Source organism: Lactuca virosa, chromosome 2 (assembly GCF_052849685.1).
Source record: "Lactuca virosa cultivar CGN04683 chromosome 2, Lactuca_virosa_CGN04683_v6, whole genome shotgun sequence".
NCBI classification, from domain to species: Eukaryota; Viridiplantae; Streptophyta; class Magnoliopsida; order Asterales; family Asteraceae; genus Lactuca; species Lactuca virosa.
In genome coordinates this window covers 63,933,219-63,960,000 of record NC_136427.1, presented here as the reverse complement: position 1 = coordinate 63,960,000, position 26,782 = coordinate 63,933,219, and the positions used below count along the sequence as shown (strand labels likewise).

General features: G+C 38.7%; 1 protein-coding gene across 2 annotated transcripts in view; it reads right to left on the bottom strand.

The window, feature by feature from the left end:
* Positions 1-25,466, bottom strand: part of LOC145159139 (glucomannan 4-beta-mannosyltransferase 9-like) — a 37,523-nt gene extending 12,057 nt beyond the window's left edge. Inside the window, exons 1-3 of one of the 2 annotated variants that reach the window (XM_079078055.1) lie at positions 24,930-25,466; positions 24,728-24,826; positions 23,563-23,815 (exon numbers count right to left, since the gene is read on the bottom strand). In XM_079078055.1, the coding sequence (XP_078934181.1) occupies positions 23,563-23,815; positions 24,728-24,826; positions 24,930-25,259 (682 nt within the window). In that variant the 5' untranslated portion in view covers positions 25,260-25,466. The remainder of the gene's footprint in view (positions 1-23,562; positions 23,816-24,727; positions 24,827-24,929) is intronic. The other variant, XM_079078054.1, reaches the window with a different exon arrangement.
* Between the last annotated feature and the right edge of the window lie 1,316 nt (positions 25,467-26,782).

Genomic DNA, 26,782 nt, shown 5'->3' with positions numbered 1-26,782 from the left:
CGACACGATACCGGGAAGCGTAAATAGTGAATTTACGATAAAGCGATTTTTAGCCTTAGCGATCTAAGCGAAAGTCGTAGAAAACGTTAAACCGAGAGCGTCCATAAAAAGAACGCCCAAATCTGACTTCGTATGAGGAAGTTATGATTTTTCGAAGTTTCGGCTTAGCAGTGTACAGCCCGAAGTTTGAATATTAGATCGAGCTGTTTTTAGCCGACTAATGAGAATCGAAGATCTCGTTATTTGTAGCGTAACAATAAAAAGACAGACGAAAACGGACGTCGGATGAAGAAGTTATGAATTTTTGACGGACCAATCCTGTCCCGGCCTGTTAAAAATATAACTTTTAAAATAAAGTCAAAATTAGCCGACGGAGTCTAAACGAAAGTTGTAGAGTACGTTCCCGCCTACGCGTGGATATAAAGAACGTCCAAAACGGAGCTCGTATGCGAATGTTATGATTTTTAGAAGTCGGGGAGCAAAATTGCGAATCTGCGAGAAAGGAGATGACGTGGCCGCATCTGAGTCGTTGCTTGTTGCCCAAAGCTTCGCTTCGGATGGATGACACGTCACCTCGCATATGCCCCGCGTCTGAAGTTGGGTACGCCCAGCGTACCTTTAGCCTTATCCTTCCGAGTCCGAGTACGAGCCAGCTGTACGCGAGCTGGAGCCCTATCCGATCTACGCCCCGCGTAGCCAAGGATTACGCCCAGCGTAGTCCGAGGCCTCGCAGGCTATAAAAGGGGGGCGAGGGTTTCCGGATTTTTCACTCATTTCTTCATTCCTTTCTCTCTCTACTTTCTCTCACTACCCATTTTAACCCCCTAAACCCTAGGAAAAACCCCTAGCACCCTAAGGAAGCCCCGAGGCTCCCGGAGTCCCGAGAAAAAGGGTCTTTCGGTTCGGAAACGCTGCTCCGAGCAAAACCCAGTTTTCTTTAAAATTCGCTGTAAGTGAGCTACGCCTACGCAATTTTTAATATAACTTTTAAATAATTATAGTAATGTTATTAGGTCCTTAACATAATTATTTGGGCTATTATTATGAGTTATATTTAGTGTTATTTAACGCTTATATAATAATAATAATAGCTAGACTATTAATTAGTCACGGTTAACGTTAAAACTAAACTCTAGTGGTATTGATACTAGGTTTTGATCAAGGAAAAAAAATTGTTTGGAGATAACGAAGTGCTGTTCGAGTACCGAGTCACCACCTAATCAGGTGAGTGCATAGTTACTTTCATCTTACACATAGATATGAAGTATTTTATATAAATTATGTGCTATGTGTGCATATTATCTGAATACTTGCTGTCTATGCCGATGAAAGATTTTTATACATGTTTTAAATGATTTAAACTGTATATGTATTTTATATCTACAAAAATGTTGGGGTAAAACATGGGTAGATGTAATAAGACGATGTGTGATAAAATGATGAGAGGCCTCGATGTTGTTGGTGATCCAGTCATCTAGCGGAGTATATATGACGACCACGGACTCTTCTAGACAGTCCAGTGGAACGCTAGCAGGCTCGCAACCTGTAGGTGTTTGTGAACGATGTGTTCACCGGTGTACTCCATCCCCCTCATGGTTGCCTTTAGGACATTTATTGCTGAGAAACCCCCTTAGCAGTAGTGTCCATCCCGATGATGATCCTTAGGCTAGGTCCCTTATGATAGGTGTTTAGGGACGTAAAGTGAGGATAACGGGAACGGGTAATCGGGTTATTGTTGATTGATGAAATTAATAAACTTATTTATTGTGGGTTGAAAACCCTATGTGCTCACCAGGCTCCCAAGCCTGACCCACTCAGTTTCATGTATTACAGGTAGTGGCGCTCGAGCATAGATGTGATATTTTGGATGAGGGATTACGGATATAGGTCTGTAGATATGAAATAATGTAGTAAGGCTTATGTTGTACTGTTTATGCTTTTGATCTGTATCGAACATGACATCCCGAGTCTTTTAATGAAATACATTTCCTTTGAAATGCTTTTGATAAATCTTTATCATATTTTGTTTTGGGACAAATTCCGCAACACTTTTATTTAAAATGTTACTCTGATTTTCAAACAAATATAAACAAAATCGGTCTTTTCTGGCCGTGAAAATGGGGATGTCACAGTTGGTATCAGAGCATTAGTTTAAGCGAACTAGGAATTCGTAGGATTTCTAGACTTAAACTTAGAATGCTAAGCGATGATTGTGAGGTGTGAGCACTAGCTTATTTTAGGAATTATGCCTAAAATGCTTTTATGTGCTAAATGCTTTGTGCCTGATATGCTGTTATTTGTTCGGATCTATGGTCTGTTGCCGACCGGATCTGGAAACCTTATGTGTTTAGGATTCTAAACGTACGACTACGATATTAGAACTAGCATGTGAACGTTTCAGAGAGATAAGGATGATTTAAACGTCTATCCTAAATAAATATCTAAATTCACATTATTCGGTGTATAGATCAAAATGGCAAGAACCCGCAGTGGAGCTGGGAATGCAAATGGGAATAGGAATCAACCCCCAGTGATTCAGCAAATACCTGTTGTAGCAGATGTTCCTGAGCCAATCACGATGGCCGGAGTGCAAGCGATGATCCAGATGATGTTGGATCGTCAAATGGAGGAAACCAGGTGTTTGCTCCAACAAAATCGCGAGGAAGCTACCATACCGATCGTAGAGCCCGAGCCGAATGATGGGCTGTCTGAAGGAGGAAACTACTGTGGGACTGTTGGTCAAGCCAACCCACCGATAGTTAGGCAAAACCACCAAGATTGAGGAAATGACGGACGTGGATGCAAATACAAGGATTTCATGGCATCTAAACCACCGTGTCTATCTGGAAGCCCGACGCCGGTGGAAGTCATGAACTGGATCTCCGAGATGGAAACGATGTTTGAGAGTTGCGAGTGTAGCAACAGGCAGAAGACCGCTCTCGCGGTTCCTCTGTTGAAATCTGGAGTACTAAGTTGGTGGAAGCTACTAGCTGATTCAATGCCCAAAGGAGAAGCAAGCAAGATGTCGTGGGAGGATTTTCTGGTGCAGTTAAAGATGCAATACTGCTCCGAGCAGGATCTTCTGGAGATCAACAACGAATTCCAGAATCTGAAGAAGGATAGAATGAGCGTTACTAAATACGCTGCAAGCTTTACAGAGAAAATGAAGCTTGGTCCTCACCTCGTCCCAACTGAACTCTCCAAGGTTAACAAGTTTGCCCTCAGATTACCAGCGGACTTCGGTCCAATGGTCAAGCAAACAACCACTCTGAAAGCCGCCATCTGGGCTGCTAAGAATGTGGAGACCCAGATACGAGAGAAGGGTCTGGAGAGAGCGGAGGTGGGAGAGAAAAGGAAATTTGATGGGTCGTCGAAATTCAGCAAGAAAAGCAAGTTCTCAAGGTTTGGTACGCAGAAGTCTGGAGGATGTGAAGCCAAATGGTGCGACAACTGCAAGAAGAAGCACCAGGGGAAATGTGACGGAGGAGTCACTTGGTGCGACAAGTGCAAGAAGACCCAACATTCCACCGAAGCCGAAGGTAAGAGCCTTCCAGATGACGCTCGAGGCTGCAAAGGAGGCAGCAGACGTCGCTTCAGGTACCTTTCTTGTAAATGGATTGCCTGCCAATATACTATTTGATTCGGGAGCAAACTATTTCTTTTTATCGCATAGATTTTGAGGAAAATTAGCATTGCCTATAGAAAAACTTGATAATGCCCTGATTGTAGAAGTTGCCAGTGGCAAGTTCGTACCTGTTAGTAATCGTATTAAGAACATAGTCATCGACTTAAACGGAAACGAATTCCACGAGGAGCTTTTGCCCATAGACTTGAATGATTTTGACATCGTTTTGGGTATGGATTGGCTTAGCGCCAACGATGCTGAAATTCAATGCCGAAAGAAGATAATAAGGGTAAACCCACCCGGGAAAGAGTCGTTTATGGTGTACGGGGACAAACACAGAGTAAATTCTGGAATCATCTCCCTGATGAAGGCCAGAAAATGTTTGTCCAAGGGATGTGCATCATACTTGGCATGAGTGATCGATGCAAAGAAGGAGAAAAAGGAGGTGCAGAATATACCGGTCGTGTGTGATTATCCGGAGGTCTTTCCCGAAGATCTTCCCGGATTACCACCTGATAGACAAGTGGAGTTTCGGATAGACTTGTTACCAGGTACAACACCGATAGCAAAGGCACCTTACCGATTAGCACCGACAGAGATGAAGGAGCTTATGACGCAACTTCAGGAGCTGTTGGACAACGGTTTCATTCGACCTAGTTCATCACCCTGGGGAGCTCCGGTGTTATTCATGAAGAAGAAGGAAGGAAGCATGAGAATGTGTATAGACTACCGAGAGCTGAACAAGGTAACAGTGAAGAACAAGTACCCATTGCCGAGGATTGATGACCTATTCGACCAGCTGCAAGGTTCGAGCTATTTCTCAAAGATCGATCTTAGGTCAGGATATCATCAGCTGAAGGTGAGAGAGCAGGATATCGAGAAGACTGCATTCAGAACAAGATATGGACACTACAAGTTCTTGGTTATGTCGTTTGGACTAACCAATGCTCCAACAGCATTCATGGATTTGATGACCAGGGTTTGTAAACCATTCCTCGATAAATCCGTGATAGTGTTCATCGACGACATTTTGATCTACTCGAAAAGCCAAGAGGAGCATGGCAAGCATCTACGAGAAGTGTGGGAAGTCTTGAAGAAGGAGAAGTTGTATGCAAAGTTCTCCAAGTGTGATTTTTGGATCCGAGAAGTCCAATTCTTGGGTCATGTGGTTAACCAGGAGGGGATAATGGTTGACCCAGCAAAGATCGAAGCTGTGATGAAGTGGGAACGACCAAAAAGTCCCACGGAGATTTGAAGCTTTCTAGGATTAGCCGGATACTACCGACGATTTATCCAAGGCTTTTCTTCGATAGCTGCTCCATTGACAGCTTTGACCCATAAAGGAGCTACTTATACATGGAGTGAGAAGCACGAAGAAGCATTCGAGAAGCTAAAGAAGAAGTTATGTGAAGCACCGATTCTTTCTCTACCCAACGGAGTTGAAGACTGCGCGGTCTATAGTGACGCATCTGGAGTCGGGTTGGGTTGTGTTCTGACCCAAAGAGAAAAGGTGATAGCATACGCATCTCGACAATTGAAGGAGCACGAAAAGAACTACCCCACTCATGATTTGGAGCTGGCAGCGGTAGTATTTGCCTTGAAAATTTGGAGGCATTACCTCTTTGGCACGAAGTGCAAGCTTTTTACTGATCATAAGAGTCTCCAGTATCTCTTTAATCAGAAGGAATTGAACATGAGGCAACAACGCTGGCTGGAATTACTCAAGGACTACGACTGTGAGATACTTTACCACCCCGGTAAAGCAAATGTTGTTGCTGATGCTCTCAGTCGGAAAGTCAATCTTGAAAGAAAAAGGCCAAGAGCGTTGAGAATTGAAGTTGTCTCGACAATTGTGGAAAGTATCAAGAAAGCTCAAGAAGAAGCTTCAGAAAAGAATGACCGAAAGGAAGAACGTTTGGGAAGGACGTTGGTGTTCGATACAAACCGTCAAGGACTGAAGGTATTCCAAGATCGGATTTGGGTACCTAAGATGGGAGGAATAAGAGATCTTCTGATGGAAGAAGCTCACAAGACCATGTACTCAATTCATCCCGGTAGCACAAAAATGTATAGGGACCTAAAACCCTACTACTGGTGGCCGACGATGAAGCTCGATGTTGCGAAGTATGTGGCCGAGTGTGTAACTTGTGCAAGAGTTAAGGCACAACATCAGAAACCGTACGGGAATTTAGAACCTTTACCTGTACCCATGGGTAAATGGGAAGACATCACCATGGATTTTGTGACTAAACTTCCCAGGACGAAGAACGGTCACGACATGATTTGGGTGGTCGTGGATCGTTTCACAAAGAGTGCACACTTCATAGTTGCCTACGAAAGGTGGTCTATGGATAAGCTTGCAAATGCTTACGTGAAGGAAATTGTGACTTCACGGTGTTCCTCTAACAATTGTATCCGATCGTGATAGTCGTTTCACGTCGAGGTTTTGGAGGAGTCTACAAGAAGAATTGGGTACGAAGTTGTGTTTGAGTACAGCTTATCATCCGCAGACCGATGGTCAGAGTGAAAGAACGATTCAAACACTGGAAGATATGCTAAGAGCATGTACCCTGGAGTTCCAAGGTAACTGGGATGAACACTTACCTCTGGTAGAATTTTCCTACAACAACAGTTTCCACTCAAGCATCAAGATGGCACCTTATCAAGCTTTGTACGGACAGAAGTGTCGTACGCCATCTTGTTGGCTTGAGGCCGGAGAGAAGCAGTTTATGGTCCCCGAGATAGTCCATGAGACTGTCGAAAAGTTGAAGGTGATTAGGGAAAGAATGTTAGCAGCTCGGGATCGTCAGAAGAGCTATGCTGACAAGAAAAGACGACCGATGACCTTCGAAGTTGGGGATTCGGTTTTGCTTAAAGTCTCACCGTGGAAGGGACTTATAAGATTCAGAAAACGAGGAAAGTTGAGTCCAAGGTTTATTGGACCGTTCAAAGTTCTTCAGAAGATTGGGAACCAAGCTTACAAGTTGGAATTGCCCGAAGAACTCGATGGTATTCATAACACCTTCCATGTGTGTTATCTGAGGAAATTCACGGGAGAAGTTCCCGACATAATTCCGATCTCAGAGCTAAGAATGGATGAAAACAAGAGGCTGATTGAAGAGCCCGAGACAATTGTTGACCGTAAGACTAAGAAGTTACGACGCAAGATGGTCGACTTAGTTCTAGTCCAATGGAAACATTCGAATGGGCCGAATCTCACTTGGGAAACAGAGGATGACATGATGAGTCGCTATCCGCATCTGTATGCTGATGCATGATTCCGGGACGGAATCATCCTAAGGGGGAGAGAATTGTAACGCCCGGGTTTCGGGGCTAAGCATTTTTAGACGATGTAATAGTCTAGGTCAACTATTATAACTCTTTTGATGTAATAAAGATGAAATATTTGAGTATTTTGTGAATTATGTGAATTTATATGCTTATTATTTAATTATAAATATGTATAATTAATAAAGAATAAAAATCGTCAAAATTAAAGTACGAGATAAGCCCGATATCTTTACATAAAGTTGTAGTGGTCGAAACAAGGATTCCGGAGATATAAAGAATGCCGAAATCCGAGTTATAACACGTCGAAGTTTCGCAATGGAACCGACACGATATCGGGAAGCGTAAATAGTGAATTTACGATAAAGCGATTTTTATCCTTAGCGATCTAAATGAAAGTCGTAGAAAACGTTAAACCGAGAGCGTCCATAAAAAGAACGCCCAAATCTGACTTCGTATGAGGAAGTTATGATTTTTCAAAGTTTCGGCTTAGCAGTGTACAGCCCGAAGTTCGAATATTAGATCGAGCGGTTTTGAGCCAACACAACCTAAATGATAATCGAAGATCTCGTTATTTGTAGCGTAACGATAAAAAGACAGACGAAAACGGACGTCGGATGAAGAAGTTATGAATTTTTAACGGACCAATCCTGTCCCGGCCTGTTAAAAATATAACTTTTAAAATAAAGTCAAAATTAGCCGACAGAGTCTAAACGAAAGTTGTAGAGTATGTTCCCGCCTACGCGTGCATATAAAGAACGTCGAAAACAGAGCTCATATGCTAAAGTTATGATTTTTAGAAGTCGGGGAGCAAAATTACGAATTTGCGAGAAAGGAGATGATGTGGCCGCATCTGAGCCGTTGCTTGTTGCCCAAGGCTTCGCTTCGGATGGATGACACGTCGCCTCGCATACGTGTCGCGTCCGAAGTTGGGTACGCCCAGCGTACCTTTAGCCTTATCCTTCCGAGTCCGAGTGCGAGCCAGCTGTACGCGAGCTGGAGCCCTATCCGATCTACGCCCCGCGTAGCCAAGGATTACGCCCAGAGTAGTCTGAGGCCTCGCAGGCTATAAAAAGGGGGCGAGGGTTTCCGGATTTTTCACTCATTTCTTCATTCCTTTCTCTCTCTACTTTCTCTCACTACCCATTTTAACCCCCTAAACCCTAGGAAAAACCCCTAGCACCCTAAGGAAGCCCCGAGGCTCCCGGAGTCCCGAGAAAAAGGGTCTTTCGGTTCGGAAACGCTGCTCCGAGCAAAGCCCAGTTTTCTTTAAAATCCGATGTAAGTGAGCTACGCCTTCGCAATTTTTAATATAACTTTTAAATAATTATAGTAATGTTATTAGGTCCTTAAAATAATTATTTGGGCTATTATTATGAGTTATATTGAGTGTTATTTAACGCTTATATAATAATAATAATAATAGCTAGACTATTAATTAGTCAAGGTTAACGTTAAAACTAAACTCTAGTGGTATTGATACTAGGTTTTGGTCAAGGAAAAAAAATTGTTTTGAGATAACGAAGTGCTGTTCGAGTACCGAGTCACCACCTAATCAGGTGAGTGCATAGTTACTTTCATCTTACACATAGATATGAAGTATTTTATATAAATTACGTGCTATGTGTGCATATTATCTGAATACTTGTTGTCTATGCTGATGAAAGATTTTTATACATGTTTTAAATGATTTAAACTGTATATGTATTTTATATCTACAAAAATGTTGGGGTAAAACATGGGTAGATGTAATAAGACGATGTGTGATAAAATGATGAGAGGCCTCGATGTTGTTGGTGATCCAGTCATCTAGCGGAGTATATATGACGACCACGGACTCTTCTAGACAGTCCAGTGGAACGCTAGCAGGCTCGCAACCTGTAGGAATTTGTGAACGATGTGTTCACCGGTGTACTCCATCCCCCTCATGGTTGCCTTTAGGACATTTATTGCTGAGGAACCCCTTAGCAGTAGTGTCCATCCCGATGATGATCCTTAGGCTAGGTCCCTTATGATAGGTGTTTAGGGACGTAAAGTGAGGATAACGGGAACGGGTAATCGGGTTATTGTTGATTGATGAAATTAATAAACTTATTTATTGTGGGTTGAAAACGCTATGTGCTCACTAGGCTCCCAAACCTGATCCACTCAGTTTCATGTATTACAGGTAGTGGCGCTCGAGCATAGATGTGATGTTTTGGATGTGGGATTACGGATATAGGCCTGCAGATATGAAATAATGTAGTAAGGCTTATGTTGTACTGTTTATGCTTTTGATCTGTATCGAACATGACATTCCGAGTCTTTTAATGAAATACATTTCCTTGGAAATGCTTTTGATAAATCTTTATTATATTTTGTTTTGGGACAAATTCCGCAATACTTTTATTTAAAATGTTACTCTGATTTTCAAACAAGCATAAACAAAATTGGTTTTTTCTGGCCGTGAAAATGGGGATATCACAGCTATGCATGTGGCCAGCAGGGCCACTTGAGCAGGGACTGCCCCACGGGGAGCTTGATTTGTTTTCACTGCAACTAGACCGGCCATAAGTGGGTCAACTGTCCGAGGTTGCAGGGAGGGGGGGAGCGGTGGCGGCGCCTGCGCCCTGCACATTGAGGATTATCGATGGCCGCCCTGCCAAGGCGGATATTCCAGCGGTGAAGAGTCACGCATTTCAGTTGACCACCGAGGAGGCTCGGGCAACGCCAGACATTGTGGCTGGTACGTATCTATTATTCTCTGCTCCTTATGATTTGTATGACTTATGTGTATATTATGCTTGTATAGGCACCTTTTTGGTCAATGGTATGCCGGCGCATGTTTTGTTTGATTCGGGTGCTACCCGATCGTTCGTATCTCTTGCGCTTAGCAAGAAGTTCCGGGACGCGCCTGGAACTCTGGAATCCCCACTCGAGGTAGAGATTGCAGATGACCGCACCGTTCGTGCTACGAGGGTGTATCGGGACTGTGTCCTGAATGTGCTTGATGAGAGGTTTCGTCTCGACCTAGTCCCGATACCGTTGCGAGGGCTGAAGGTGATTGTTGGGATGGATTGGTTGGGGGCCAACGGGGCCATGATCGATTGTGAGCACCAGTTGGTGAGGGTTCTAACCCCAAGTGGGGGAGAACTGGTGATACATGGTGATAGGGCCTCGTGGGGGCCGACTCTCTGTTCGGCTGCGAGGGCTAGGAGATTTCCGCAGCAGGGATGTACGAGATTTCTGGCTTATATCTCGGACACGAGGGTAGAGACCACATCAGATGCGGGCAGTGTGCCGGTTGTACAGGACTTTTGGGATGTATTCCCCGAGGAGTTACCGGGAGTGCCTCCGGAGAGGCAGGTGGAGTTTCGCATCGACTTGGTGCCTGGTGCCGCTCCGATAGCAAAGGAACCATATCGGTTGGCACCACCTGAGATGCAAGAGTTATTTACGCAGCGTCAGGAGCTGCTAGACCGAGGGTTCATACGCCCGAGCAGTTCCCCGTGGGGAGCACCGATCCATTTCGTGAAAAACAAGGATGGATCACACAGGATGTCCATTGATTATAGGGAGCTGAACAAACTAACGGTGAAGAACCGTTATCCGTTCCAAGGATCGATGGTTTGTTTGATCAGCTGCAGGGTGCGTCTTGGTTTTCCAAGATTGATCTTCGGTCGGGATACCATCAGATTAGGATTCGGGATGAGGATATACCGAAGACGACTTTCAGGACTCGGTATGGGCATTATGAGTTTGTGGTGATGCCGTTTGGGCTCACCAATGCCCCAACATCGTTCATGGATCTCATGAACAGGGTGTGTAGACCGATGCTGGATCGGTCGGTAATCGTTTTTATTGATGATATTTTGGTCTATTCTAAGACCAAGGAGCAGCATGAGCAGCATTTGAGGGAGGTACTGGAGACCCTGAAGGCGGAGAAGCTTTATGCAAAGTTCTCCAAGTGTGATGTCTGGCTGCGGGAGGTGCAGTTTTGGGGAATATCATCAATCAGGAGGGCATTTCGGTTGATCCAGCCAAGGTTGAGGTTGTGATGCGATGGGAAGTACCGAAGAATGCATCAGAGATTCGTATCTTCTTGGGTTTAGCGGGCTATTATCGGAGATTTCTCCAGGATTTCTCCAAGATTGCTGTGCCATTGACCCGCTTGACCAAGAAGAATGTGACTTTCCGGTGGGGCACAGATCAGCAGACGGCTTTTGAGACCCTGAGACGGAGGTTATGCGAGGCTCCGATCCTAGTACTGCCCGAGGGGTTGGACGATTTGGTGGTGTACTATGACGCATCGATTTCAGGGTTGGGTGCGGTACTGATGCAGAGGGGGCACGTGATAGCTTACGCCTTGAGGCAGTTAAAGCCTCATGAGGCGAATTACCCCACTCACGACCTGGAACTGGGGGTAGTGGTGTTCGCCCTTAAGATTTGGAGGCATTACTTGTATAGAGTGAGGTGCACCATCTATACTGATCACAAGAGTTTGAAGTATTTGATGGATCAGCAGAACCTCAACATGCGACAGAGGAGGTGGTTGGATGTACTGAAGGACTATGATTGTGAGATTTTATACCATCCCGGGAAGGCCAACGTGGTGGCCGATGCCTTGAGCCGCAAGGCGACAGGTTCCCCGATTGGGAACGTTTGTTTGAGGATGACTGTGATCTCTCCATTGTTGGATATGATCATGGAGGCCCAGGTTGAGGGGGTGAAGAAGGAGAACGGGAAGATAGAGCGGATTCGGGGACAATATCCTTTGTTCGTTAAGGATAGTCATGGCCTTTTGACGCAGAGTGGCCGAGTATGGGTACCGATGACTGGAGGAGTGAGACAGAGGATATTAGAGGAGGCACACAAGTCCAAGTTCTCTATTCATCCAGGAGCTACAAAAATGTATAGGGATTTGAGACTGAATTATTGGTGGCCCTGTATGAAGCGGGAGATCGTCTGGTTTGTGGAGCGGTGCTTGACCTGCAGGAAGGTCAAGGCCGAGCATCAGCGGCCTCATGGCAAGGTTCAGCCACTACCCATTCCCATGTGCAAATGTGAGGAGATCACTGTGGACTTCATCACGAAGTTACCAAGGACAGCGAGGGGTGTGGATTCCATATGGGTGATCGTAGACAGACTGACGAAGAGTGCCCACTTCATTCGGATTTCCGAGAGTATATCCGCAGAGAAGTTGGCAGATATTTATGTACGAGAAGTGGTGGCTAGGCACAGAGTGCCAGTGTCGGTAGTCTCTGACAGGGATGTCCGGTTTACATCCAGGTTCTGGAAGAAGTTCCACGAGAAACTGGGTACTCAACTACATTTTAGTACGGCGTATCAGCCCCAGACTGATGGCCAGAGCAAGAGGACAATCCAGACACTGGAGGACATGCTTCGATCATGCGTGTTGGACTTTGGAGGTATTTGGGACGCGTACCTCCCACTGGCAGAGTTTTTGTACAATAACAGTTATCATGCCAGTATCGACCGAGCTCCATTTGAGATGTTATATGGTCGGAGGTGCAGGACCCCGTTTTGTTGGGATGAGGTTGGGCACCGGGTCATGGGGAGTACTGAGGTAGTGGTCAAGACTACCGGACCGATTCAGCAGGTGCGTGACCGGCTGCGGGTCGCGCAGATCCGTCAGAAAAGTTATGCTAACCGACGGCGATCGGGTCTTGAGTTCCAAGGGGGGGGGGATTTTGTGTTGCTGAAAGTGTCGCCCTGGAAGGGGATTATCAGGTTTCGGAAGAGGAGCAAGCTGGGGCCTCAGTATATAGGCCCGTTCAGGATCGCGGCCCTGGTGGGCAAGATGGCATATCGCTTGGATCTGCCAGAGGAGCTTAGCCAAATTCACAACACCTTCCACGTGTCTCAGCTTCGGAAGTGTGTCACTGACGAGTCCGCAGTCGTTTCGTTGGATGACATTCAGGTGGATGAGGGCCTAAACTACATCGAGAGGTCGGTTGCCATCTTAGATAGTAAGACGAAGGGTCTTCGGAACAAGGAGGTGAAATCGGTAAAGGTGCAATGGCAGCACCGAAGAGGCTCCGAATGGACTTAGGAGCCGGAGGAGGAGATTAGGGAGCATTATCCCGATCTATTCGCAGCTACGAACTTCAAGGACGAAGTCTAGTTCGAGTGGGGAAGAGTTGTAACACTCCAAATCAGGTACACCTTTGAAACACTTGAAAATGAATTAATTGGAAAAAATGGTCCCTCTCCTACGTTGGGCGTACCTAAGGGTACGCTTAGCGTACTATGGGAGAAGGATCGCGAATGAGCCTTGAGTACGCGGGGCGTACGCAACAGAGGGCCAAAACCCTAAATCTCGGACTTGACCCCTATTTAAACACCTTTTAGCCTCTTTGACCAAACCCTATCAGTCTCTTTAGCCTCATTTCGTCCACCTACAACTGAGATATTGTGTGAGAGGGTTTTGAGCTTGAGGAGTGGGTTTTTGTGGCCATTTTAGAGTTCATTCAAGAAGGAGAAGTTGTAAAGGAAGCTTGGAGTGTCATTTGGCTTCAAGAATCTGCATATAGTCGACCTTGAGGAGCTTCTGGAGGTATAAAGCTTGGACCTTTCCATATTAATCACTAGATCTAGCTAGGGTTTTCTAGTTTTGTCCCTTTGGTTGTTTTTAGACCTCCTCTTGTGAGTTAAGCAACTCCTGAGGATGGAAATGACAGATCTGAGGTCCCTTAGTCCTTTTTCAACATAAAAATGAAGTCTTGGTGGGTGCTTTCACCTCATGCATGGGTTAAGAGCTTAAAAAAGGTCTTAATGAGGGTGTTGGGAGCATATGGGACATGCAAATGCATAAAGTTGCCAACTTTATGCCTTAGGTCATCTTAATAGGCTTCGATTTGACTTCTGGACGTAAAAGAATCGAGTATTAAGCACTTAATAGAAAAAGTACTTAATTTGTTAGTACGCTGGGCGTAACCTAGTGTACGCTGCGCGTAACCCCCAGGACCCCAGTACGATGCGCGTACCAGGATGGTACGCTAAGCGTACGCATCACATATGGGCTTGGATCTGTTTTGGGCTTTTGGACTGTTGGGCCTCATTTGGTTTTTGGACTTGGTTGCATTTTGAGAATAGTGGGCCATTTTATCTGTTTGGGCCATTGGTGTTATGATTGGGTCTTATTGGGCCAAGAGGCCCATTAATGACTCTTGGATATGGACTTGGGCCCATTAACAAAGAAAAGATATTTGGGCCTTTATGGAAGAACTTGGGGTTTGGGTTTCCCTTGATCATGTGATGTCCTAACATGAGTTAATATTATTATTCAGCACGGGAGGTTACAGACTTTCAGGATAGCAGCTTTCAGATTCGTCAGACAAAAGGTGAGTCTTCTCACCATACCATTAGGTCTAAGGCACCAAGGCCGGCCCATTTATGATTGTTGGTATACTCGTTGTGTAGAGGTGTGTGGCATGATTTTGTGGTAATATGCGGTAGAGATAGCCTTTATGGCTATGGTAAAGATAGCTTTATAGCTAACGGTAGAGATAACCTTTATGGCTAATGGTAGAGATAGCTTTTATAGCTAACGGTAGAGATAACCTTTATGGCTAATAGTAGAGATAGCTTTATAGCTAAGATGTTATGTGATATGTGGTAGAGGAAGCTTTTACAGCTGTTATGATATGTGTTATGTGACTTGTGTGTTGGAGTATGCTCTAGGAGCTCACTAAGCGTTAGCTTACAGTTTGTGGATTTGTTTCAGGTACGTCAGAGCCCAAAGGCAAGGGAAAAGCTTGATGACGCGGCGTACACTCTCTCAGGCGTTTTCACAGGACACTCTAATGTTTGGAATAAAAGTTGTATTTTACTTATGTTTTGAAAACAATTATAATTGGATTATCTTAATGTTGGAATTGTGTTGGTTATTCAAAAATGAAAAATTTCTTTCAAAAAATTGGGTCGTTACAAAATGAGTGGGTATGATTGCGTTTCACGGTCTCACAAAATTAGACCGTCTCACATTAACCTAACCCTATATATATATATATATATATATATATATATATATATATATATATATATATATATATATATATATCAGTGTTGCAAATATCGGCCTAGGCGGCCGATTAATCGGCGCCTAGGCGCTTGGCGGTCCTCCACCGTCGACGTTTATAGCTAATCGGACCCTATTATCGGACGTGGTCAAAATCGGTCAAAGACGGAGATTATCGGGTCTAGGCGGGCCTAGGCGCCCTAATCGGTGTAAAAAAAAAACTTTAAGGGCAAAAGTGTCAAATTGTTAGAATTGCTGCTAGGGTTCTTCTCACTCCATCGCATTCATTTCTTTTCTTTTTTGAAATTCTCTCTGTAGTCTGAAGGAATGAAAGAAAGCATGAACTGAAGCTTCTAAAACGACGCCATCTTCTTCTTCGATGTCATCTGTCCCTCCTCCGACACCGTCTTTTTCTTCCATTCACGTCGTCGCAGTCTGTCAGTCGTCATCCTCGAAGCTAAACCAGTCTTCGCCTTCTGAAGCTTCTACAGCAGTCGCCGCCTCTTGTGTGTTATATAGTTATATAGCAATAATCAGGATGGAATCATCGATCATGGAATTCCCACATATCCACAGCCTCCTGCTATTGAATTCCCTCAACATTCACAAAGTTCCAAATGCAGTAGACAACAGGTTGCAGGTCCACATCTCTTCCCGATGCTATTGGAACCCATTGTTCATAACACTTTTTTCTTCCCATTTTATGCAGACTTGGATCCAAATGCAATTGTTGGTTATTTAGATCTGATGTATTATGGATCAAAAGGGTTTTTGTAATCATAGTATCATGTTATAATGTTATATTTATTAATTTTTAGTAACTTTTAAATAGATATAATGTTATATTCTTAGGATTAATGTTTTATTTATTAATTTTTTAATAATTAATGGTCCCCGATTAATCCCCGCCTAGCCGATTAATCCCTTGACCCCAGTCCACCGCCGAGCTACCGTCGAGCGATTTCTGCAACCTTGATATATATATATAGCCACATGAATAATAATACTATGGTATTATAAAGTATTAAAGTAAAATAATAATACGTTTGATTTCCAAGGGGTGTCAATGTGTCATAGCAACGTGTTGTCAAGTAATCTTAAGGTCACGGGATTAAATCGTGCGAAATAGATTCATTTGATTATCAAAATTTAGGGGGTGTTTTGATAGGAAAAAAAGAGGGTGCTTATTGGTTATTTTGTTTATTCCCACCATAATAAACTAAATTTAAGTGTTTGGATAAATACTTAAAAATCAACTTATTGTGTTAGGAATTAGCTAAATAAGCTAATTTTAATAAACATCTCCCCCCTTGTTTATTGCTTATTCCCACCACAAATAAGCTAATAAGCAATAAGCTAATAAGCTAATCCAAATACCCTCTTAATTTTTCCTTATTATATCACATTATCAAGTCTTGTTTGATACTTTTGATATTGGTAAATGATAGTAACATACATGTTTTTATTCGTTGAATGAGCAATTATTTTTTCCATACAAAATAATTTATGTTTTAGAATATTTTACAATACAATCCTTTAGTACAATCCTCAAAAATATAAATTGTTATATATTAAATAACTACTAGTTGTAAAACTTATGTATTATTTAAGTTCATTAAAAGTCACGACTTTACTTTCTTTTTCATCTATAACAACATTCTTTTAAAGAAAATCTACTTAGTTATAGCAATTCAACTCAAATATGAAACAATTATCACTACTATAACTTGGTAAATAATAACAACAAAAAAAATGCAATTTTATAATTTGATAGTCTTAAGAATCTTATATTTAATAAAAAACAAATACTCAAACATTATCATAGAAAACGTGAAAGTTAAATTTTATATGCACAGATAAATAAAAGTAGTAAGAAATTGTATTTAGTTATCTATTTCTAAATGAAGATCGTTAAATTTTAACTTCATATAGCGTTTAAAAAACGTTATCGGTTATCAGCTACTCGTTATTCTTGCTAAACGCGTCTTATATATAGTAAAACTAAAAAAAGTGTTGATGGCTTTTTATGGGCTTCTTTCATATTTTACATAAATAATCTGTATTATTCATTAATTCCAATAAAATAAATAAATTAAATAAGGTATAATCGTCATTTAACATGTATTTAACATATAATAGTTGGTAGAGTTATTCTTAAGGACCACGGGTGCAAGTTATGAAAACCATGGGATGCGTCATGTCAAAAGTTCAAAAGTTGTACTAGGGATGAACTTTTAACCCAAAACATAACCGGAACAGGTTGGAACTGATTAGTGGTGTTCGGTCTGGTTCCCAATTCATCATTTTGGTTTTCTATTCTTTGAGTTCTGATCCGCTTCGAGCCATTTTCTATACCAAACACCTTTTTAGATAACACGTGTCCTAATAGAAACGAAGTGGAACCGGTTGCAACTGGTTAGTTGTATTCGGTCTGTTCTTAGTTCATCATTCACTCCTTAACCAACTTTTCTGTTCTTCTGTTTTACATCTCTAAGTTAGACTAAAATAGATATTGGTGTAAACCACACAATGTTGTAAAACTCGCCGAGTTGGCCGATTACTCATCCGAGTACTCGCTACTCGGCCCCTTACCGAGGCGAGTTGCAAAATCTTGAGTACTCCCCGATCGACCCTTACTGAACTTAGCAATGTTGTAAAACCCGGTCAACTCGGTGATTAATATGCATAATATAATTAATGATTTATTATTTAACATACACATGTGATTATTACTAAATATATATCTTAAATTTTCATTAATTATTCACGAAGTGAAACCAATATGTGTTTTTCAGTTTTTGTGTATTCACATGTATCTAATTTTGTTACATATTTCAATCAACTTATGATTTTAACTTAAGATTTTGACATATATAATGTCCCTAAAAATATTTCTACATAAATTACCGAATCCAAGTACTCCCGAGTACTCGCTACTCGGTAGTTGGCCGAGCAGGTACCGAGTAACGAGTTCTACAACCTTGAAACCACAGAGTCCAAAACTATGGTTTACGCTTTCTTGATTTTATTTTAATTATTAATAAAAGAATCACCACTAGACCACTGATCACCATTACACAACCACTAACCACCACACTACCAGATCCAATATATCACATTACCATCACTAGTACCATAAATTTGAAATCCCTAAACAAAAATATAAACCCCAACCCTAAATCATAATGAAAACCCTAAACCATCATACCACCACTACAAAATTTAAATCATACTAAAAAATTAAATCATATCAAGGAATGAGAGATGAATAACGTAGTTATGGTTGGAGTTAGGCGAGGGAGTGAGAAAATGAGTGACTTTCGTTTTGCTCGACGTTGGTCCTAAAGGTAATAAGTTGGCTTTCTTTACAGTCATCCTAGAGAGAGATAGGAAGAGAGATAGAGAGAGACATGGATATATATATATATATATATATATATATATATATATATATATATATATAGAGAGAGAGAGAGAGTGTGTGTGTGTGTGTGTGTGTACAAGGGTGGGGTTAGGGGTGTCAATTTATGACATGACACGTCAAAAACACACAACACGAAACAAAATCGGGACAAAATCAAAATTCAAATTCGTGTTCGTGTTGTGTTCGTGTCAATTTTTAAAAAATACGATGTCGTATCGTGTCATGTTGGTTTTCACAAATCGACACGATTAAGCATGTGTTTGTCGTGTTATGTTTGATTAAGTATGAATTAAATAAACTAATGGTTATTTAATGTTATCTTTGTCGTGTTGTTATGTTTTAATCAGTGTTGCAAATATCGGCCTAGACAACTGATTAATCGGCGCCTAGGCGCTTGGCGGTCCTCCACCGTCGACGTTTATAGCTAATCGGACCCTATTATCGGACGTGGTCAAAATCGATCAAAGACGGAGATTATCGGGTCTAAGCAAGTCTAGGCGCCCTAATTGGTCAAAAAAAAAGCTTTAAGGGCAAAAGTGTCAAATTGTTAGAATTGTTGCTAGGGTTCTTCTCACTCCATCGTATTCATTTCTTTTCTTTTTTGAAATTCTCTCTGTAGTCTGAAGGAACGAAAGAAAGCATGAACCGAAGCTTTTAAAACGACGCCATCTTCTTCTTCGATGCCATCTGTCCCTCCTCCGACACCGTCTTTTTCTTCCATTCACGTCATCGCAGTCCGCCAGTCGTCATCCTCGAAGCTAAACCAGTCTTCGCCTTCTGAAGCTTCTACAACAGTCGCCGCCTCCTGTGTGTTATATAGCAATAATCAGGATGGAATCATCGATCATGGAATTCCCACATATCCACAGCCTCCTGCTATTGAATTCCCTTAACATTCACAAAGTTCCAAATGCAGTAGACAACAGGTTGCATGTCACATCTCTTCCCGATGCTATCGGAACCCATTGTTCATAACACTTTTTTCTCCTAATTTTATGCAGATTTGGATCCAAATACAATTGTTGGTTATTTAGATTTGATGTATTAGGGATCAAAAGGGTTTTTGTAATCATAGTATCATGTTATAATGCTATATTTAGTAATTTTTAGTAACTTTTTAATAGATATAATGTTATATTTAATGTTATATTCTTAGGATTAATGTTTTATTTATTAATTTTCTAATAATTAATGGTCCCCGATTAATCTCCGCCTAGCCGATTAATCCCTTCACCCCAGTCCACCGACGAGCTACCGTCGAACAATTTATGCAACCTTGGTTTTAATTGATTCGTTTTCATGTTAGTGAAAAAAAACACGAAAGCATATCGTGTCGTGTTCGTGTTACATAAAACATTGTCGTGCAGTGTCGTGTCAGACAAAAACACGATATGGTTGCCCGATTTCATAACCCTAGGTGGGGTTTTCTAGAAACTCAAAGAAAAGGTGGTGGCCGAGAAAGGATGGAGTCGGAAGATCTAGTTACCGTTGGCGGAGAAGATATAATTGACGATTGTCGGGTTTTAAGTGGAGGCGGATTCTCTCTTCAAAATGGAGAGGTAAAGAGCGTGATATTTTAGGGTATAAGCAGCAAATAACAATTTTGAACAGAAATATGAATAAATGGTAAATTTGGCCCTTTTAGTTAATATGTTTTCATCGATTTGGTTTGAGGAAAATCTTATCATTTTAGAAGCATTTATTGGAGCTAATGAGAAAATAACAATCTCATAGGGCGCTAATTTTTTTTTTTTGGAAAATGGCGAATATTATAAAAACCCCATCAAGGAGACGAGGAGAAAAAACAAACATTACAAAAAGAAGAAAAAAACAAAACAAAGGACATGGAGAAAATATGTAATTTTTGAAAACCATAAGGAAGAGCCATTCAATTTTTTAGACTTTTTGGACCAAAAAAATATAATGTACTTATATATATATATATATATATATATATATATATATATATATATTAAATTTATGATTGGTTGGAATTTCTTTTTTCAATTAATGTTACAACATTCACCCTTCACCTTTATGCTTTTATTCACAAACAATCTTTTCACTTTCGTTTGAATTTTTCATAACCCTCACCTTTTATTACATATTATTAGTATTTAGTCATATTAATATTTTTTTGGCAGAAATTGTCCATCAACTATATTTGGGTCATTTTAAAGTTGCTTCATTTTTGTCTTTTTTAGTCCCTCTACTTCCGTTGGTTATTTGTGGCATTATAGGTTCCTATGTTTTCGTTTAATTGTCACTTTATTAGTTTTGCTTACAGATTCATTGATGTTTTTTTATTTCTTATTTATTTATTTATTTATAGATCAGTTAAAGAGGGAAGGAATGAACAACTCAAACTATAAACATTTTCAAAGAACAAACAACGGAAAAAATTGTCGCATCCGACCCCCGCAACGCGGGGTTCCCCATTTTATATATAGTTATGTAATAATTTGCAAATAACAAATGAAACAGAAAGGCATATGCCAACTAATGGAAAAATAATTCAAGTGGCAGTAAACGTGGGAATCTGTCTAACTAGTGGGCTCCCTTCACATTCTATAGAAAATAAAATTTTATTCTATAATTTTATATTAAAAAAAAAAACATAAATTTTAAAGTTTAAAAGACTTTTTTATGTATAATTTTCTAAATTAACAATAATACAAAACTCTAATAAAATTAACTTGTATTAAATACAATTATGACTATTCGATTTTTATATTAATTAGAAGATAGAGAAAGTGTTAGTTATAATCTTTTATACATATAAAAAGACAATGTACTTCCAATTTTTATATAATATTGATTGCAGTTTTAAATACCAGACCTTTTAAATTGTTACACTTTTTTTTATATATTATTGTTCTTAAATTTGTTTATATTTTATTTACATAATTTATTTATCAGTTAATGTAGATATTTAAATTTCAAACCAAATTATAATATTTATAAGATAAGAATATCCAACGAAAATGACTATTTGACCAAAATTTTCTTCTCACTTTATAGAAAATATCATCGAGTCCGATACAAGGCATCCCGGGAATCAAAAAATATATAATGTACTGTATATTGCTTTCTCAATTGCAACAAATATTTTTCAAACTTCCCTTCTTGAAACTATAATTTCGAATTGTCTAATATTATCAGTATTTTTTATTTTTTTTTATTTTTTTTTTATCAAATCTTATCTTTTAAGTTTTTGTGAGTCCAAGTGTATTATTTTTGTCACAAAAAGTTAATTGATGTGACATAAAATTAGTTGGAAATTCTTATATAGTAGTGGTCATTTTAATATTAAAATTTTTTTGGATAATTTTCTTATATTTCAATATTTAAAATGGTCAAACTTGTAAATATCCTTATTTATATAGAGGATAAGATAAGGCTGGAGGGAGTGGTGCTACCGAAACCGCACTCCCTCCCCCGCCATATAAGCGTCACGTCACTTTTTACATACAAGTGTGGTTTCATGTCACACCAAAGGAGTGAGATTATGGTAAAGAGAAAGAAAAAGAAAAAAAAGAAGAAAAATGTGATTGGTTGAAAGAAAAGAGAGAGAATAAATAAAAGAGGAGAGAGAAAGTGAAAGTGCAGCAAGGGAGTACCGCACTGCGGCTTAAACCGCACCAAACCGTAGTCATGGGGCAGTGTTCCCCTGCCTATGTGGCAAAAGGTGCGGTAAAGACCGCACCCACACCCCACAGCCTAATAAGTAACTAAAACACAGACACTAACATTATAGTTCACTGTTTTACGTATTTTAAAGTTATTAACCCCAATATAATACCACTAGTTTTTCGATGATATTATAGTTCTCCTCAACATTGATATAATATAGTAGAGCGTGTATGACGAAAGTAATGGTTAGTTGGAAGTTGGGAGTAGGTAGCGAGTAGCTGATAGCTGGAAGCTGTAGTTTTTATTTGTGATATGAGTGTTTGATATAAATAGTTGAAAGCTTTTAAAATATGTAAAATTACATAAAAAGACAATTGTTTAAATATATATATAAATATATTTTTAAGGACAATTCTGTAAATTGACTTCAAAAGCTCACTAGTTTTCTGTTAAACGCTACATAAAATAATTTTTATCTTTAGAACGTTTTGTTTAAACTAAAAGCCAAAAACTCGTACTGCCAAATGAAACTTTTTGTTTAAACTGAAACGTTTTGTTAAAAGCTAAAAACTAGAAACTCCGAAACGATTCCAAATACTTTTTTCAAAATTGATCTTTACTACATGTTAACAATTATTTTATACTTCAAAAATATTTTAATTATATAATTAATATAATGGTTAATGTAATGCATTTATAAATTGGTAAAGTATATTATATTTATTAATATTTAATATATAAAATCAATTTCATTTTAATAAAAAAAGTGTGGCACCTCCGATTACTTTATATTTTTTTGGACAATTTTATATTGTAAACAATTTATCTGATTATTTTAGTGATGTGGTCCGAAGATAAAATAGAGGTAGATCTTTCACCTCTAAGGTTTTGGAGAGTGGGGCTCGCTACCACCATCGTTAGAGTGCGCTATAGGCGTTGAACACCGCCTCCTGGCTCGTGCCAGGGAGCTTGCTGGGGAAGGCTCGCCAATACCATAGGGAGAGGAAAGAAGAGAGAGAGAAAGGGTATTGATGGCTTCTGATTGGTTCTTGGTTATTCTTTTCTTTTTTAATTTTTTTCCTCCAAAATCACACATATTAAATTAACACATTATCACTACCTATCTTTTTTGTGTTAGATATGCTAAGATTACATGGTTTCAAAAAAACTAAAAAAATTCTATGTGACAATCTGCTAAAAATGCTATCCCTCCCTCCACCTAAGATTATAGCATCAGGCCTCCACAAGAAAGCGACTCTCTAAAAGGGCGTGTCACTACATGCTAAGCTTACGTGGCTTACGAAAAACTAAAAAATCTACGTGAAAATATACTAAGATTACTAACACTCCCTCCGGTCTAAGATGATAGTATCAAGCCTCCACAAGAAAGCGACTCTCTAAAAGGGCCCTTCACTTTAATTTATGTTTTTTGGACTAATTTAATGTGTTTATTACATGTCACTTATACATGCCACATATTTACCAATTTTATAGTTAAACGTCTAATAGTAAGTGTAAATTTTAGAAAAAGACATAAAACAAACAATAAATAAGTTTTAGAGGAATATGTACCGAACTTCCAACGAGCTTGAACAAGACCAAGTTCACTGTTATAATGAAGAAACGGGATAGTTTTCTTGAGAAAGTCAGGTTCTGGTTGAAAATCGGCATCAAAAATAGCCACATACTCGCACTCATTAGCATAACAATGCTCTAAACCTTCTTTAAGTGCTCCTGCTTTATATCCCTTTCGATTGTCTCTCACTTGATAATGTATGTTTGTACCTTTACATGCCCATTTTTCACATTCCACTTGTACCATACCCTAATTCCCCATTTGAATCCAAACCAATGGTAAAATAAATTTTACAAAAATCAGTATCTAATTTTGATGAATTTTTTTTTTCATATTAATAGCCAAGTTTTTGGTAAATAGAACATATAAACACTGATTAACTTTTTGTTTACTCAATGGCATTCTATATTTTTTCTAGTTCAAGGTGTTTTAGACGAAACATGCAACTGCCATATCTTTTAGAAACAAAATAAAACATTGTAAAACAGAGTTGGTTATCTCATGACGTTACACCGACTAAGCATTTATTTATGCAATATTGTTTTACTTTTTAACCAATTTATGTAACGATACTTCGTTTTGTTATCAATATTTTACCTCTTTACCAAGCTATACAACTAATATCAATTATATACACTATGCTTCAATCAATTAAACAAGTTATAAGTAATATGTTACATACATTAGTCACATAATATAATATTATTAAATAAATGAATGTTCTAACTCTATTTAAACAGTTTTTCTTTTGAAAATAAATAAAGTTAATTGTTGAAAATTTAAAGGGTCTTGTCTTCATTTATGTTAGAAATCTCATATTTTAAAAACTCATAAGTAATCACATGCTGTAACCTTTTAGTCATAAATAAACAAACTTTATTTTCCTTTATAACAGAAAGCACTTCATGTTATTGGTGTCACGTTTCCAAAAACCACTAATAAGAAATTATACTTTATTTTTATTTTGGATTGTGTAATGAATAATAGTAGAACCAAAATGGTCCTTGATACAAAATGGAAAATAAAATTAAACTTTTTATGTGGCTCTTGAAAATACCATTGCTAATAAAAACATACACACACACACACAAATATATTCTTTAAGATAATATACCAAAAAAAACGGTATTAATAGTACTAGGTTTGACATTTATTATTTACCTTGATGATAGGATCCGTTGAATCATCAAGAACTTGAATCACAATACGATCAGCCGGCCATGAAAGCCCACATGCAGCTCCAATGGAAAGCTGATAAACCTGTTTTGAATAAAAAAAAACAATAAAAACAAAACACAAAACACAAAACACAAAAAACCAAAAGCAAACATAGAGGAAGGGGAATGATGAAAAGAAAACAAACCTCTTTTTCATTGAACATTGGAATTTGAACAAGAACAAGTGGGTAAACAAAGCTCCCTGATTCAATCTCATCTTTAAATTCTTCCCATTTGTAGCGTTTTTCAATCTTTCTCCCAAACAAATAATTGAATGCAATCACCAACGACATGTAAACCATCTCTATGAACAACATTACAGACATAGCAAGAGAAACATACATCAATGTTCTCAGAAATGGCACCAAAACTGGCACTTTGAATCGTTCCCAGATCTCGATAAGTTTCCCAATGATGTCGTCTCCATCAACTGTAAACGATTCTATTGCAAGTTTGATTGTCGAAAGCCTACCCATTTGCTCTTGTTTTCTTGTTTACAAAGAAAGATACCTGTAAATAGTGCAAATAGAGAGTGCTTAGTTTTTTTTGTTGTTTTGGGGCAGATTTTAATCGAAGGGGAAAGCCGAAAAAATGGACTTTAAACAAAACCCATCTGAGTTAGAGCCGAAGGAACAGTTAAGAATAATGGAAACATAAAAGAATAATGAGAATGGTTACAGAGAGGATGGGTATATAGGCATGTGCATAGAAAGATATAGACAATTTTGTTTTAAAGGCAAATTACAAAACTTATACTTTATTTTATTTTCTATTATTAAACATGTCCAGTATTCAACCATGTGACTCAACATTATTAGATAAAATTTCTTATGGTTTAAATTTTTTTCTTAAAATGGCCTTTGTTTTTTTTTATTCCACAAAAGTTGTCACACCAATAGTCTTTATGTATAATGTCCCTAAGAGATGTTAAGTTCTCTATAATGACCACTTGTCAAATTTTGTAAAACTTTACGTACGAATCATTTGTGAAATATTTAAAAAATTTGTTTAGATTTTGTATTAATTATCATAAATCAAATAAAAACACAAAAAAACTAAAACATAGAAAATGTAATATTTATATAAATAAAAAAATAAAACATACTAAATTCAATCAACGTGTAAATATATTTATTTAATATATTTTGTTATTTTAACTTTATCTAAAATATTTAAACTATAATACATAATTAAATGAACATATGGTAAAATAATTAAACATTTAATAAAGAAAAATGATATTTAGACAACGTTTGTTGTTATTCTGATATAAATTTTAACCAAACCAATTAAATTGAATTTTATTTTCTTATATTTTAGTTAATATTTTTAAAGACAATACGTTTTATTGATTGTCCGCATTTTATTTTTAATTGAAGATAACAATGTACATATATTATGAAACAAAAGTGGAAACTATAAGAAACGGGATTTTTAGATTAATTACGTTGTAGAATGTTATTTTGATGCTAAAAGCGTTTTGGTCCTTTTTATGTTATCAAGACTTGTGAAATGTTTTGATAATGTTTTATGAATTTGTCAAGTGTTATAAAGTTATTATGTAAACGTCTCAAAACATAAGACCAAAAAATTCATTTTAATTATAATAAAACCATCAACCAAAACGTGTATATAAAAACCATACATGAAAATGAGAGTATTTCAATCAAACATCCTAATACATCATAGTCATATAAAGCGGAAATCGTGGTGTGTGCGTTGTGATCATCTCGGGCTCTTCCCCTTCGATCCGGAAGTACCTGAAACATAAACGGAAAATCATAAGCACGAAGCTTAGTGAGTTCCCCAAAATACCTCATACCATACATATCAAACATATAATTTGTTGGAGCATGAAAATGCTCTATAATGACGAGTGTTTATGTAACACCCCGATTTTCATATATAGATTATATAACAAATAATCGTTCCAACATCTCCCAAGATCAATTTTTAACTTAATTACTTATAGACTAAACTACAGCGGAAGCAAAATAAA